Source organism: Leptopilina boulardi, unplaced genomic scaffold (assembly GCF_019393585.1).
Source record: "Leptopilina boulardi isolate dan_hultmark-lab unplaced genomic scaffold, ZJU_Lbou_2.1 LbouV2_327, whole genome shotgun sequence".
NCBI classification, from domain to species: domain Eukaryota; kingdom Metazoa; phylum Arthropoda; class Insecta; order Hymenoptera; family Figitidae; genus Leptopilina; species Leptopilina boulardi.
The window spans coordinates 4,299,440-4,313,680 of NW_026137893.1; the positions used below are offsets into that span (position 1 = coordinate 4,299,440).

At 21.1% G+C, this 14,241-nt stretch overlaps 2 protein-coding genes across 2 annotated transcripts; both read right to left on the reverse strand.

Moving 5' to 3' along the window:
* Window positions 1–5,834: 5,834 nt before the first annotated feature.
* On the reverse strand, window positions 5,835–8,731 carry LOC127284916 (uncharacterized). The gene is made up of 3 exons (XM_051310636.1): window positions 8,433–8,731; window positions 8,047–8,162; window positions 5,835–6,239 (listed from the first exon to the last, which is right to left on the reverse strand). Exons 1-3 carry the CDS (start codon window positions 8,601–8,603, stop codon window positions 5,879–5,881), a joined length of 648 nt encoding a protein of 215 aa, XP_051166593.1. The 5' UTR covers window positions 8,604–8,731; the 3' UTR covers window positions 5,835–5,878.
* Window positions 8,732–10,656: 1,925 nt separating this feature from the next.
* Window positions 10,657–13,464, reverse strand: LOC127284915 (uncharacterized). The gene is made up of 3 exons (XM_051310635.1): window positions 13,136–13,464; window positions 11,598–11,713; window positions 10,657–11,147 (listed from the first exon to the last, which is right to left on the reverse strand). The coding sequence occupies exons 1-3, from the start codon at window positions 13,322–13,324 to the stop codon at window positions 10,787–10,789; spliced, it is 666 nt and encodes a 221-aa protein (XP_051166592.1). The 5' UTR covers window positions 13,325–13,464; the 3' UTR covers window positions 10,657–10,786.
* Between the last annotated feature and the right edge of the window lie 777 nt (window positions 13,465–14,241).

Here is a 14,241-nt window from a genome sequence, read left to right on the forward strand (position 1 = left end):
TCGGAGACAAATATACCTTTTCTCTATGAGTGTAAGTAACTTTTTATTTGTTTTTTTTTAAATAAAAAAATTTATTTAGTACAAATAAAATTTTACTTAGCTAAATAAAATTTTTATTTAACTCAAATAAAAAATTTATTTGAAATAAATAAATATTTATTTTGTTCTGAGACAAAATATATATTTTCTCTAGGTGCAATATAGTGATAAAATATGCAGAAATTATAGATTACACCATGATCTCTATACTCTTTTTTTTTCTCGTTATGTATGGAAATTCAGATTCTTTTAAGCATACGTCACTTTTGTATATACATATATATTTATACTTGTCGTACAAAGCAGGTATATCAAAGAAAAACTATATTCATATATATTGTACACCCTATGTTATATTGATTTAATGAAAATATGTGATGTTTATTTATGGATTTATTGATTCAGTATATATGTGCGGAAAGAGGGTTACATAGTTTGTCTAATCAATTTTATACACGACACATTTTGTATATAGTGTTTTAAAGAGAAAAGATAATATTTATATATGTTTTTGTGGCGCGGGGGAAAATCAATAAATTCCATTTAAATAATAGCGTAATCAAAAAGACATTTCTATTTATAGCATTGTATTATATACTTCTAACTTATATATTAAATTTTTACATATTTCTATATGTATATTGATTAAATAATTTGTCAATTGTTGTAGGACTATATATAATGCGCATAATCATTCAAAATTTGTTTCCAAATATAAATTTCGTGTCCCAGTTAAATAAGTAGTAAGCATTATTTATTATTTTGACACAATAGGTGTGCGACGAATATAATAAGTTCATTTTTTTTTCATTCGACATTTGTATATAATATTTATACATATATATATGTATATGGATTTCTTATTTTTTAAATTTTATAAAATAAATAAATATTTATTTATATCAAATTAATTTAATTTGGTTTAAATTAAATTTTTTTTGCTAAATAAAATTTTATTTCCACTGAAATAAATTTTGTGTTAAATTAAATTTTTTATTTCAATCAAACAGAAAGTCAGACTCACTGAGAAAAGACAAAAATATATTTTTATTCGATTCAAATAAATTTTTATTTGTCTCAAATAAACGGAAATAAAAGATTTTTCTGATTGTAATATAGCGTTAGCCTCGGCGTTAGCGTAGGTTTTTTTTCCCTCTTTTTTTTTTTTGACAAGTACCTATTTCATTAATAAAATTTATCTTTTGAATAACAAATTTCTTGAATGAAATTTCTGATGACTCATTTATAAAGGAGCCGCACACATATGTTTATATTTATATACTTATAATATATAGGAAAATAGAATCATCTTTGCTTTCATATAAAAACCGAATAAAAAAAAAGTACTACCAGAAAAAAACAAAGATAACGAATGCTTTCACTTAACTTTTTTTTTTTTTCCTATTGTGCGTTTCAGCTCCTCCTTTTATAAAGAGTCATACCTATTATTAGCAGTTACATAATTGAAAAGTGTAATGAACTTTTATAATGCAACACTAATATAATCTTTAATTATATTTCAACAATATAATATGATTTCTCCAATTATCCTTTTGTTGTACGCGAAAAATTTTTTCAAAATATTTCTTATCAATATTATAAAATATTATAAAATATTATTATTATATTATAAAATATTATAAAATATTATTATTATATTATAATAATAATAATAACAATTGTTTTTTTGTTTAAAAAAAAATTATTATTATTACAATCTCAGAAAGCAAAATTTAATTTCCTGCTAAAAATTTAATCAATAAAATAACGTAATAATCTTTTTTGGTAAAAATAAAAATTTCCCATTAATAATTATATGAGCCTTAAAATTCCATGAGTAAAGTTATAACCGAACCGGATGGTCCAGAATGACATCATCTTGGAACAGCAATGAAATTCCAAGATGAAATACGTTTAAGTGTCGAAAGACGAGAATTAGTGGGTTTACCTGGAATCTTTGAGGGTTTTTAGGAAGCTGTAGAAAATAGTTTTGGCCCTTTTTTTACACGCCCCATGAAAAAAAAGAAGAATTTAAAGAAGGGTTTTTTTTTTTTTTTTTTACTGTTATTGTCAAAGATACTTATCCTTCTTATTGTTAACATATCATGAATCATCGCATATTATAGATATTGTAAATTATATTACATATCTTGACTTTTCTTTGTAGATCTTGAAAAAAAAATTAGGAAGTTAAAAAATTAGTTCTCATCGTTTTTCGAATCTTAAAAGTCAGAAAAAATTAATTATAAAATATTTTTTGATATTAAATATATATATATATAATAATAACGAGAAAAGAAAGAAAGAAAGTCGAGTCATGTTAAATAATTCAAATAAATATATATAAATGTTGTGCGGGTACTTATTATATTATATTTAATATAACAAAAATATTATAGTGGCGAAAAAATAAAATTTCATTATTTAAGATTTTTTAAATAATGGAATTTTAGTTTAACTAAATTTTTTTTTTCCTATTTGGAGTTAAAATTTTTTCGCATTTTGTTAGCGTTTCCATAGTAACCGTTTCTATGATAACTGTTACCATAGCAACCATTTTCATGATAACCGTTTCCATAGTAACCGTTACATTAAAATTTTTTTTTTGTTTATTATTTTGAACATTGAAAATTTTTGTTTTTTTCACTTTGTTGTTTTATTTATCAATTTTTTTTATAAAAAAGCAATTAAAGAAAAATTAAAAATAATGAAAATAAAAGTAAAAATAGAATGTAAAAATTTGTTTATGTTGTTAATGTAAAATTTATGTTTTATTCAATCTAATATTTTTTTTTTTTCGAAAAATTTTGCGTAGTTTTGATACCGCGACTCTATTTTGTTAAACTAAAATTTAAATCAAAATCCATTTTTTATGATTCCTAATTAAAAAAAAAAAAAAATATTTGAGAGTTTTGCAATTACTTTTTTTAAGGGATAAAAAAAAACATGTCCTTGATACCAAAAGATACCTGTATATAGGTGCACCTTTGCACCTGTCGGGGGATTCCTTTCAAAATTTCACTAGACCCATAACGATCTATCGTTATGCCCAGATGGGTTTCTATACACCGATTTGTGAAACCTCAAGAAGGATGCTCCAAAAAAAGGAGAGAGAGAGAGAGAGAGAAAAAAAAAAAGAGACAGAGCAAGGAGAATCCTTTGAAAAAAAAAAATAATTTTTAAATCCTTGAAATTTTTTTCGTCATACAAATTAATATAAATTGATCCGAAAAATTGATTATTTTGAATGTAATACATAATAATAGAATATGGAAACTTTTTTTTGGAAAACGGAAAAAGAAAAATATTTTAGGAAAATATTTCGCAAGAATTTTTTCAAATGAAAAAAAATAGTTTCCTTTTTTTCACTTATAATTGTCAATTAGTTTTGCTGTACATATTTTTGAAGAGAAGCACCCGGTATAAAACCCCTGGGTGACCGTCCTTGTCTAAGTTTGACTCCAAGAAATCTTTAAGGAGAAAAGCGAGAGGATCAGCTAAGTCTCTCTATACTCGTTCGTATATATATATATAATATATCAGCGACTTTTTTTTCTTTTTGCATTTCTCTATCTGGTACATTTCCATCTAGTTTTGTCATTAAATTTTTTTTTCTTCCTGTCGCACTTATACTTTCCACTTATATATGTGTTGTATAATATAGAAGAATTAGAAAACTCATTAATTGACTTTATTTACACCCAGAGAAATTATATATATATATATATGTCTCCAGAGTGAAATAAATATTTATTTGTTTTAAAAAAATTTTATTTGATTTAAATAAAAATTTTGGGGCGTGTGATTATCCCATAAAAATCATCAAGAATTTTCATTTTCAACAATTTTTATTAGATATAGTTATTTTTTAGAAGAATTTTCATTTTTCGAATAAACATTCTTGTCAGAATTTCTTTTTTTAAAGAATTTTTATTTGTCCGAAATTGTAAATGACCGAACAAACAATCGACAGAAAAAATTTCGTCGTGATTTTTAAAATCGACTAATCACGATATTTTCGTAACATAACTTTATGATTGGTGAATTTTAAACATCGCGCCGAAATCATTCTGTCAATTGTTTATTCGACCATTTGCAATTTCGGACAAATAAAAATTTGGCGTTTTCAGAAAATTTGGAAAATGCTAATATATGAAGAATTACCGACCTAGAAATCTACCTTACCGACTGATGATAAACTGATAAAGTTTTTTTTTTTGAAAATGCTAAATGTAATGAATTACCGACTTAGAAATCTACCTTACCGACTGAGGGTAAAGTAATTTTTTTTTTTGGAAAATGCTCCTATATATATATATATTTAAAAAATAAATTTTTATTTCAATTAAATTAAATGATTTTGGATATGAGAATTTTATTTTGATTGGCATTTATAGAAATAGCTATTAGTCATGTATTGGTATTTTCCGTTAGACTTGTTAGGGAATTTAAACGCCACTTGCATTACAATGACTTTTGAAAGTCTTTTGCGACAATATAATACGTCCACCTCTTCTTTAAATTCACATCAATACCCTCTAAACGTAACTAGTATTTATTATTTTTTTTTTTTTGTTTTTAATAGTTTACACTTTTTTTTTTTTAAGGGGCGATTGGAATAAATTGTTCGTGATGAATAAATAGCAAGAGACAAAGGAAAAAAAAAAATAAAATAGTGAAAAATAATTTTTAAAACCAAAATTTTAAATTACTAAACTAAAATTTTTCATTAATGAAAAATTGTATTTTTTTTTTATTGAATTTCATAATTTCCTACTTTCTAAATTAACGCAGGCGTTTAAAAATAGAATAAATATAAATAAATTAATTTACAAATTTCTTTGAAAATCTCATTTGGATGAAGTTTTGGATATATATATAGAGGTAAAGTGAATACACATGGTGAAAGTGTGTCGAAGATCCGCATAATACGCAAGTATATAATATGTGCTTAAATATTATACAGACAGACGTGTAACAATTTTTTTTTTTCTTAAATATGCAATGAATAATCTTCTCGTTTGGAATGGATCTAATTTGAAAATTTCAAACAAAAGTCTCAATTTTGCAATAATAAATATTTTAGAAAATTTTTTGAGTGGGAGTACAATTGATCATTGTATATAGATATATATATATATGTATGTATACAGAATTTCATAAGTGAAATCAATGATTCGAAAGCAGTTTACTGTTATATTCTTATAAAATTAATTAAATTATATTTTCATTATTATTCTTCTTCATGTGTTGAAAAAATTGAAAAATGATTAAATTTATAAGATTCTGCAATAATGTATTATAATTACAAAATAGGTATCGATAAATTATAAATTGGATGTTATAAACCCTCGTCAAAAAATTGTCAAACTTCACAACTGGCGCAGTACCGGTACAAGTGCCATGCCATTGCTCCGCCAGTAGTCAATTTTCGATAGAAAAATAATTAATCTTGTATAATTACTATAAAAAGGAAAAAAATTCTATTTTAAAAATTTTATCAATCCAAATTAGCAAAAACTGGTTTTCATATTACATGCGTGAATGACGGGTTGCTTCCCACCAGGCGAAAAAAGGGAAGAACAATTTAAAGCTGATTTTGTTTATAAAAAAAAAAACAAATTATATTATTAGAAACTCGAACAAATTATTATTTTTCTATCATTATTATTATTATTATTATTATTATAATTTTTATTATTATTATTATTATTATTATTATTATTATTATTATTATTATAATTTTTATTATTATTATTACTATCTAGGTTTGTGGAAATTGAAAATAAATACAATTTTTTTTATTATACATAAAATAAATTTATTGAGAAAATTGTTATTAAGGATCAATTGCAATATCGGAACAAGTTCGAAATGTTTCTTGACTACCGCAACCCAATGCACCTTTGCCATTTTTACAAATTCCCCAATTATTTCCGGCTCTATAATGCCATCGTAAAACACAATGTTCACAGGTGAGATTTTTTGGTAGATATGCTTTTATTTTGATTAATCCAACTAATCCCACAGGCACCATATATCTATCTTTGTTGTTCATTAAAATTATTGGATATTTTTTAAAGCATGCCTCAGTCTCAATGTCTTTTGTATTTTTCAATGGACAAATTGCAAATTGAAAATATCCAATATGATTGGCAGTGATTCGAACAATTAATTCAATTTTATCTCCTGCTTGGTATCTGAAATGATTCAAAAAAAAAAAAAAAAAAAAAAAAAAAAAAATTTAATTTCATATTTTATACAATTAAAATAATTTGCGATTTTTATATTTATTATTATTTTTTTTTATTTATAATTATTTATTTTCATTTCTTCAACATTTTATTAATAATTCTTTATTTAAAAAATGATTTTTCGTTAATTATGTCCTAATAGCTCAGTGGTTAAAGTGCTCCACTGGTAAAATATATTGTGTGCGGGGTTCGATTCCCATCTGGGAAGGAATATTTTTTCAGTAATACACAAATGAAAATATCTATTTTATAATTTTATTATGAAAATAAATTTTTTAGTTAATTGATTTATTATCAAATAAATATTTATTTGTACAATTTAATAATTATTATTTGAGTCAATTAAATAGTAATACCTATTTGTTTTAAATACAGAAATTATTAATTTAAATATAATTAATTTAATTTGTATAAAAATTATTTGATTCAAGTAAATATTTATTTGATAATATTCAAAATTATTTGAATAAAATATATTTGTCCCTTTATAAATTTGAAATAAATATTATTAATGGGTCAGAATTCGTGAAATCAGCACAGAAAATAAAAAATATTTTTTTTTAAATCGAAAGTTATTCAAATAAATTTTTCTTTGATCCTATATCAATGTTAGAATTTTTTCGATTTAATGCACAAATTTCTTTCATTCAAAGAAAATTTGTTTGAATCAAAGAAATTTTGTTTGAATGAAAGAAGCTTTTTTTTTGTTTCAAAGAAAATTTTATTTTCAATGAAAGAAAACAAGTCAAAGAAACTAGTTTCTTTAAATCATAGAAATCTTTTCTCTGGGTGTAATGCTTGTAATCTTCCTAATATCGAAAAGCGTACAACAAAACAACAGCAGTATTTTGTTGTTTTTTTTTTAATTTTTAGTCTGCATGAAACGCAAATAATAATAATACAAATTTTTTTGCATCCAAGATAATTTCTTTGAAACAAATAAATTTTCTTTATATCAAAGAAAAATTTGTCAAAGAAACTGATTTCATTGAATCAAAGAACTCTTTTTTCTCGGTGTAGGAGATGGTTTTTTTTATATTTAATTTTTTTTAATTTACTATAGAATGAAGAATAATAAAACGAAAAATCGGAAAATAAAATCTGGATGCGCTGATAAGTAAGTAAATAATTATATTTTTTTTTTCGCTTGGTAGAAACATTTCTGTGGTCTAATAGAACTGTTTTTTCTATATTTCGATTTAAATAAAAATATTTTTTCTTTTCTGTGCTGATTTCACGAATTCTGACCCTAATATAAATATTATAAATAAATAATTTAATTGATTTCATTTTAAATGAATATTTTTGGAAAAATTTTCTCAGTCATGACTAAAGAGATATAAAGTTGTTAATTTTCGCACCATATAGTGCTGTACAAATTGAATTCAAAAGTGTTCTAGTTTCGTTTAAATTGTGACATTTTACTTATCGCAAGTTTATGTTAATTAAATGTATATATATACAACATTCCAAAAAAAAAAAGTAACACATATGAGAATTTAAAAAAAAAAATTCACAAAAATATTTACAGTATATGGTTTTGTAAAAAATAATTTATTGCGAAATTAACAAACAAAAACTATATTTATTATTATTTATTTATCATTACTTATGTAATATAAATAATTTAGGTATTTATAATAAATAAATAAATATATTAAATTCCTAATTATTAAGAATTTATTTCTTGATTAAATAATAATTAATAAATTTTTTTGATAAAATGAAAATAATTTTTTCAAAAACAATATACCTTTTAACAATAACACCTTTTCCATAGTAACCATTATTTTCATTAGGTCTCGGTCGCTTAATTGCATAATTATCTCCGCAAAGACCACATTTTCCATTATTTACTGCATATTGAACCTTATATGAATTAAAATTTATATTTAGTTTATTTCATTATTTATGGTATATGTTTATTTTATCATTTATTATTTTATTTATTATATTTTATTATTTGCTTATTCTATTATATTATTTATTTATAATTTATAAAATAATTTTTTTATTTTTCATCCAAAAATTAAAAAATAATTTTTTACAAAAATATTATATAAATATAAATTTAAAAAAATAATTTTTCTATTTTATTAATTATCAAGTCAGTTAAAAGTAAAATAAAAAGAAACCTACACTAAATCCTCCACAATAATTAGCATTATCATCATAATTAATAGGGGTACTAAATCCTTCTCTCCAGGCACTCCCCCTATTCACCGGTTGCATTAACATTCCATGGCTTCTAATTTCCGAAAAATAAAAAAATATCAATATCAACATTACTAAAAATATTGACACTTTCATTGTTATGATAATAATTCACTTGTTATAAATAGAGAGAAAATTTTTTTTTTTTTTATTAATAATTTGTAATTAATTATATCGAGACGAGGTTTCCACCGCACAGACTAAAATAACAAATCTTTTAATTATCTTCGATATTTTCTATTTAAAGCGATTTACAATTTTGATAAGAAACTATTATCACTGATTCATATATTGTTATCAGTATTGTATTTATGATGAAACTTACAATATATTTCTTAGAGATGCGGCGGATAATTTTTCTTTGAGCAAAAAAAAAAAAATTTTTTTTTTTTAAATTAAAAAAAAAAAAAAGTAAAACAAAGTAAAAAGGCCTACTTTCCTATCAGTTAATGGCAATATAGATGAGATTTCATTTAAAAAGAAGAAAAAAAAAAAAGATAATAATCCAGGTAGAGATTAAGTTATTTCTTGTAAACATGCTATTAAATTGTATTTTCATCTGCAATGCACTGAAACATCGTGTGTTTTTATCTGTGTTCATTTTTCGATTTTTATTTATTTTTTTCCTTTTTTTTATATTTTAAAAAAGTTTTAATTTATAATATTCATTTATTGATTCAAAATATTAAAAATTGAATGTATTTTCACTTTCAGTTTGGCTACACTGAACAAAAATTTATTTGACTTAAATAATCGGTTACTTGATTATTTTCAAATAAATATTTATACTTAAACCAAATAATTTTTATTTGAGTCAATTAAATGGTACTTGTTTTAAATATACACCCCAGAGAAATGTTTTATTTGAACCAATTATAATATATTTGAGTTAAATAAACGTATATATTTGTCTCACACAGTCTACTTGTCTATTTATTTGGCGTGAATAAAATTTTTTTTAAATGAAATAAAAATTTATTTAAATGAAATAAAAATTTATTTAGGTAAATCAAATAAAAATTTATTTAAATCAAATAAAAATTTATTTAGGTAAATCAAATAAAAATTTATATTTAAATCAAATAAAAATATATTTAGGTAAATCAAATAAAAATTTATTTAAATCAAATAAAAATATATTTAAATCAAATAAATATTTATTTTGTTGAGAGCATTTCTCTGGGTGTACAAAAATTATTGATTCCAATACAGTTTATATAATCCAAATAAAAATTATTTCATTCAAGTGTAAATATTTATTTATTATATAATATAAATATACTTATTATTCGAGACAATTAAATGGTATTTTTTCCAATACAAAAATTATTTGTTCAAATACAGTTTATTCAATTTCAATTATCTTTTGGTCAGAAAATTATTTGGTTCAAGTATAAATATTTATTTTATAATAATATATGGTAAACGATTATTTGAATCAAATTAACTTTTTTTTTCAGTGTAATTTTTTTTTTTTAAATTGTAAATTCCTTATTTTTATTCAAAAATACGGGAATAAAGCAGTTTAGACTAATTTTTATTCCCATTTTTTTTTATACAATTCTTCCTTAAAAATCCAAAAATTAAAAATTCGTATTTTTTTCGCTTTATTTTTATTTTCAGAAAATTTTTCAAGTAAATATTACTCTCGAGGAAATGAAATGGAAAAAAAAAACTATAACATTTACAAAATTTTAATTATTTTACATATTAAAATTTATAATAAAAATTTAAGAAAGAATTAAACAAAGAATCGGAACAAAAGTTAGTCCAACTTTGTATTTTTAAATAAAAAGATGATTTAAAATTTTTAAAAAGCTTCGGTTAAATTTCAAATAATAATTTTAAAAATTCTGAATATAATTAGAAATTGCATTAAAATCAAAAATTAAAAATTTTCATGCATAGAATTTACAAACTTTTAATTTTGATTTAAATGCAATTTTTAATTGTTTAAAATTTTTGAAATTAAATTATTTAAAATTTCACCAAAGTTTTTTTTAAAAAAATCATCTTTTTCTTAAAATAGTAACATTTGTTTGTTCCGATTCTTTGTTTAATTCTTCCTTAATAAATAAAATTTTTACTTTTTTTTTCATTTTTTAAAAATTATTTTTATGTAATTAATTAATTAATTAATTATTAATAATTAATTAAAAAATAATTATTATATTATATTCAAAGGCATTATATACATATATATGTAATAACGTATTTCACAATATTATTTGCAATGATTCTTATATATGATATCAGAAAATGATATAAAATTATATTGTTTATTGAATTATTTTGATATCGGAGCAACTTTTAAATGTTTCTTGAGGACCACAGCCAAGTTTACCAAAACCATCAGTGCAGGTGCCCCAATTATTTCCCGCGATATATTCCCAACGTAAAACACAATGGTCACAAGAAATTCCTTTTGGAAGAATAATATCTGTTTCAAAGAATCCAGTATTCTCAGTGGGCAGTACATATTTATATGAACCGTCAACTAATGGCAGATGATATTTTTCAAAGCATTCTTCCTCCTCCATTTCCATGGAATTGTTCAAAGGACATAATTGAAATTCAAAATGTCCCTTATGATTTGCTGTAATTTCAGCTATTACATGAATTTTGTCCCCTGTATTGTATCTGAAAAATAAAAAAAAAAAAAAAATCCATCAAAAATATATAAAAACCAAAAAAAAAAAAAAAAAATTCTAACGGATTTTTTGTTGTTTTCAGTTTGGAAAAAGAATACTCTTTACTGAAGAGGAAAATTCTAAAGTACATATTTCTTTTTTTTTTTTTTTAACAGAAAAAATAAAATCTGTCTTTTTTTTCGAGAAATTTAAAAAAAATTTTCCTCCTACTATAAATGAGATTACTATTTCTCTAGGGCACCATAAATGGAGTGTAAGAATCTGTATCGTAAAATTTTGTTCCAAGTTAATTAATAGAATATTAATTAATGCAATATTTATTAATTAATTACGTAATTAATTATTTAATTAATTATTTAATTAATTAATAAAAGTGAAAACTTCAAATTTTCCTCAAGTGGAAAAATAATTATTCTAAATTTAAGAGTAACAGACTCACGTTGCAACAATATTTCCTAATCCATAAGTTCCTGTATTTTCATTTTTCCTCGGTCGTGGATCATTATAGTCATCACCGCAAACTCCACATTTTCCCGAATTTTTAGAATATTGCACCTGATGCAAAAAGAAAAAGAAAATTAAATTTCTTCTTACAAGAAAATATACAGGGTGATTTTTATAATCCGAAATTTTTTTTTTTTAATCTCATTTTTTCGTTTTTTAAACAAAAAAAAGTGTAATATTAAAAATTATTATTATAATTTTTATTTATTTATTTATTATTATTATTATTAATTATTCGATATAAAAAATCAGTTACTTGACTATTATCCAAAAAAATATTTATTTGTATCAAACAAATTTAATTTGGAATTAAATAAACTGTATATTTAAACCAATAATTTCTTTATTTGAATCAAATAAAATTTAATTGACTCAAATAAAAATTATTTGGTTCAGGGGAAAATATTTATTTGAAACACTGAAAAAAAATTTATTTGATTCAAATACTCGATTACTTGACTATTATTTATTTATATGAAACATAACATAGCATATTTATTATTAAATAAATATTTATTTTTATCAAATAATTATTATTTGAGTCAATTATTTTTGTTTCAAATACAGAAATTAATTATTGGTTTAAAATAAAAAATTATTGTTTCAAATAAAATTTATTTGGTTCAAGTAAATATTTGTTTGATAATATTATAGTCAAGTATTCGAGTATTTGAATCAAATAAATTTTTTTTCAGTGTAGGTTTAAAAAACAAAAAAGATCAATGAACTTTTCTTCTAAAAATTTTGGAAAAATCAATTTTTAAAAAAAATCCACTTAATTCAGACAATAAATGTTTGCTATAGATTAAATCTCTCTTTGAAACTATATATTACAAGTAATCGATAAGTGTAATGTAAGTGTACTGAAATATTAAAGATTAGATTACAATTTTTTTTTTTTCCTTTTATTTGTTTTTCATGTAATGTATTTCCTATAACTATAATTGTATTTTATAAATTGTTAATTATTTTTATATTTCTCTTTTTTATTTGACCCAAAAAAATATATTTTCCTAACATTTACAATATAATTTTAAAATTCTTTTACAAATTTTAAAAAATATGCTGAATTTACGAGAAAAAAAAATGAAATTCAAATATTTTCAAATAGATTCTAATTGATATTAATTATTTTTTATAATAATTGTTATAATAATTTTTATATTAATATTTATAATAATGTTTACAGTAATTTTAATAATAATTTTTGCAATAATTAGTATAATAATTTTTGTAATAATTTTTATATTAATTTACATAATAATTTTTGTAATAATATTCGTAATAATTTTTGTATTAATTTTTATAATAATTTGTGTATAATAATTTTTTAAATAATTTTTTAAATAATTTTTAAAAAAAATTTTTTAATAATTTTTATAACAATTTTTATAATATTAATAATTTCTTATAATTTTACAATAAAAACTATTTTCATATATTTTCGATAAAAATAAAAAAAAAAAAACTCACAGTAAATCCACCGCAAAAATTTTCATTATCATTGTAATTTATTGGTGTATAATATCCCTTTCTCCACATACTTGATCTATTGACAGGATCCATTAATCTTCCATGTCCAGAAATTTTTTTCAAATAAAAAACTAAAACTACTGAGAGAATGAATAATAACTTTGTCTGTTTCATTTTTATAATTAGCATATATATATATATCTGTTGAAACGCGGTCAAATATTGTTATGTATAAACGCCTGTCTAATGACTATTCAACTTGCTTCCTTGTAAAAAAAAAAAAAAAAAGAAACTGATTAATATTGTACTAGTAAAATGAGTAGGTAATTCACAAGTGACAATTTTACTCGAATTCATCGAATATTTATTTGTAATACAATCTTAGCAATATCATTTGTTTTTTATTTTTTGAAACATTCAAGTTTCCTGATAATCAGTATATTACAATGTCAGATTATCACTGATGTAATTTCATTGATTTCCTCATTGATTTTATATATTTTAAAATTTTTTTTTTCAAAGATAATTTATGGATTAAATTGATATGGTAATAATTAACATCCACCATAAATAATGCAATTTTTATATTATTTCTATATGGAAAAATCTCAGAGAAATAATAAATAAAATAATAATTATTATTATTATAATTATTATACCTGTAAGCAGATTTCCAAAAATTTCTTAATCAAAAAAAAAAAAAAAAAAAAACAATAAATAAATAATATAATAATAATAATAATAATAATTAGGTACCTATTTATTATAGGTAATTATTATTATTATTATTATTATTATTATTATTATTATTATTATTATTATTATTATTATTATTATTATATATTTAATATAATTATTATCAAATATATTTGAAAAGTTTTGATAATTTTTTTGTTCTTTAAAAATTTGTTTCAGCAAAAATTATTTTTTCAGGATCAGGGAGGGATTTTTTAAATTTCAATAGTTTGAAAAAAAAAAATTTATGTGCCTGAAAAGTTCTAAACGTTCAAATTAACGAAATAATTTTTTTTTTCTTTTGGTTTATTAATTTTTTCAAAACTTACCATATCATTAAAAAAAAAATAATAAAATACATTAAACATTTA

Bases quoted from the DNA above. Each gene is read 5' to 3' on its own strand.
- LOC127284916 (XM_051310636.1), bottom strand. From the start codon at position 8,603: ATGAAAGTGTCAATATTTTTAGTAATGTTGATATTGATATTTTTTTAT. The intron at 8,163-8,432 runs GTAGGTTTCTTT...AATTCATATAAG, and splicing joins ATTATTGTGGAGGATTTAGT to GTTCAATATGCAGTAAATAA. The intron at 6,240-8,046 runs GTATATTGTTTT...GAATCATTTCAG, and splicing joins AAAGGTGTTATTGTTAAAAG to ATACCAAGCAGGAGATAAAA.
- LOC127284915 (XM_051310635.1), bottom strand. From the start codon at position 13,324: ATGCTAATTATAAAAATGAAACAGACAAAGTTATTATTCATTCTCTCA. The intron at 11,714-13,135 runs GTGAGTTTTTTT...TTTTTGCATCAG, and splicing joins ATTTTTGCGGTGGATTTACT to GTGCAATATTCTAAAAATTC. The intron at 11,148-11,597 runs GTGAGTCTGTTA...TTTATTTTTCAG, and splicing joins TTAGGAAATATTGTTGCAAC to ATACAATACAGGGGACAAAA.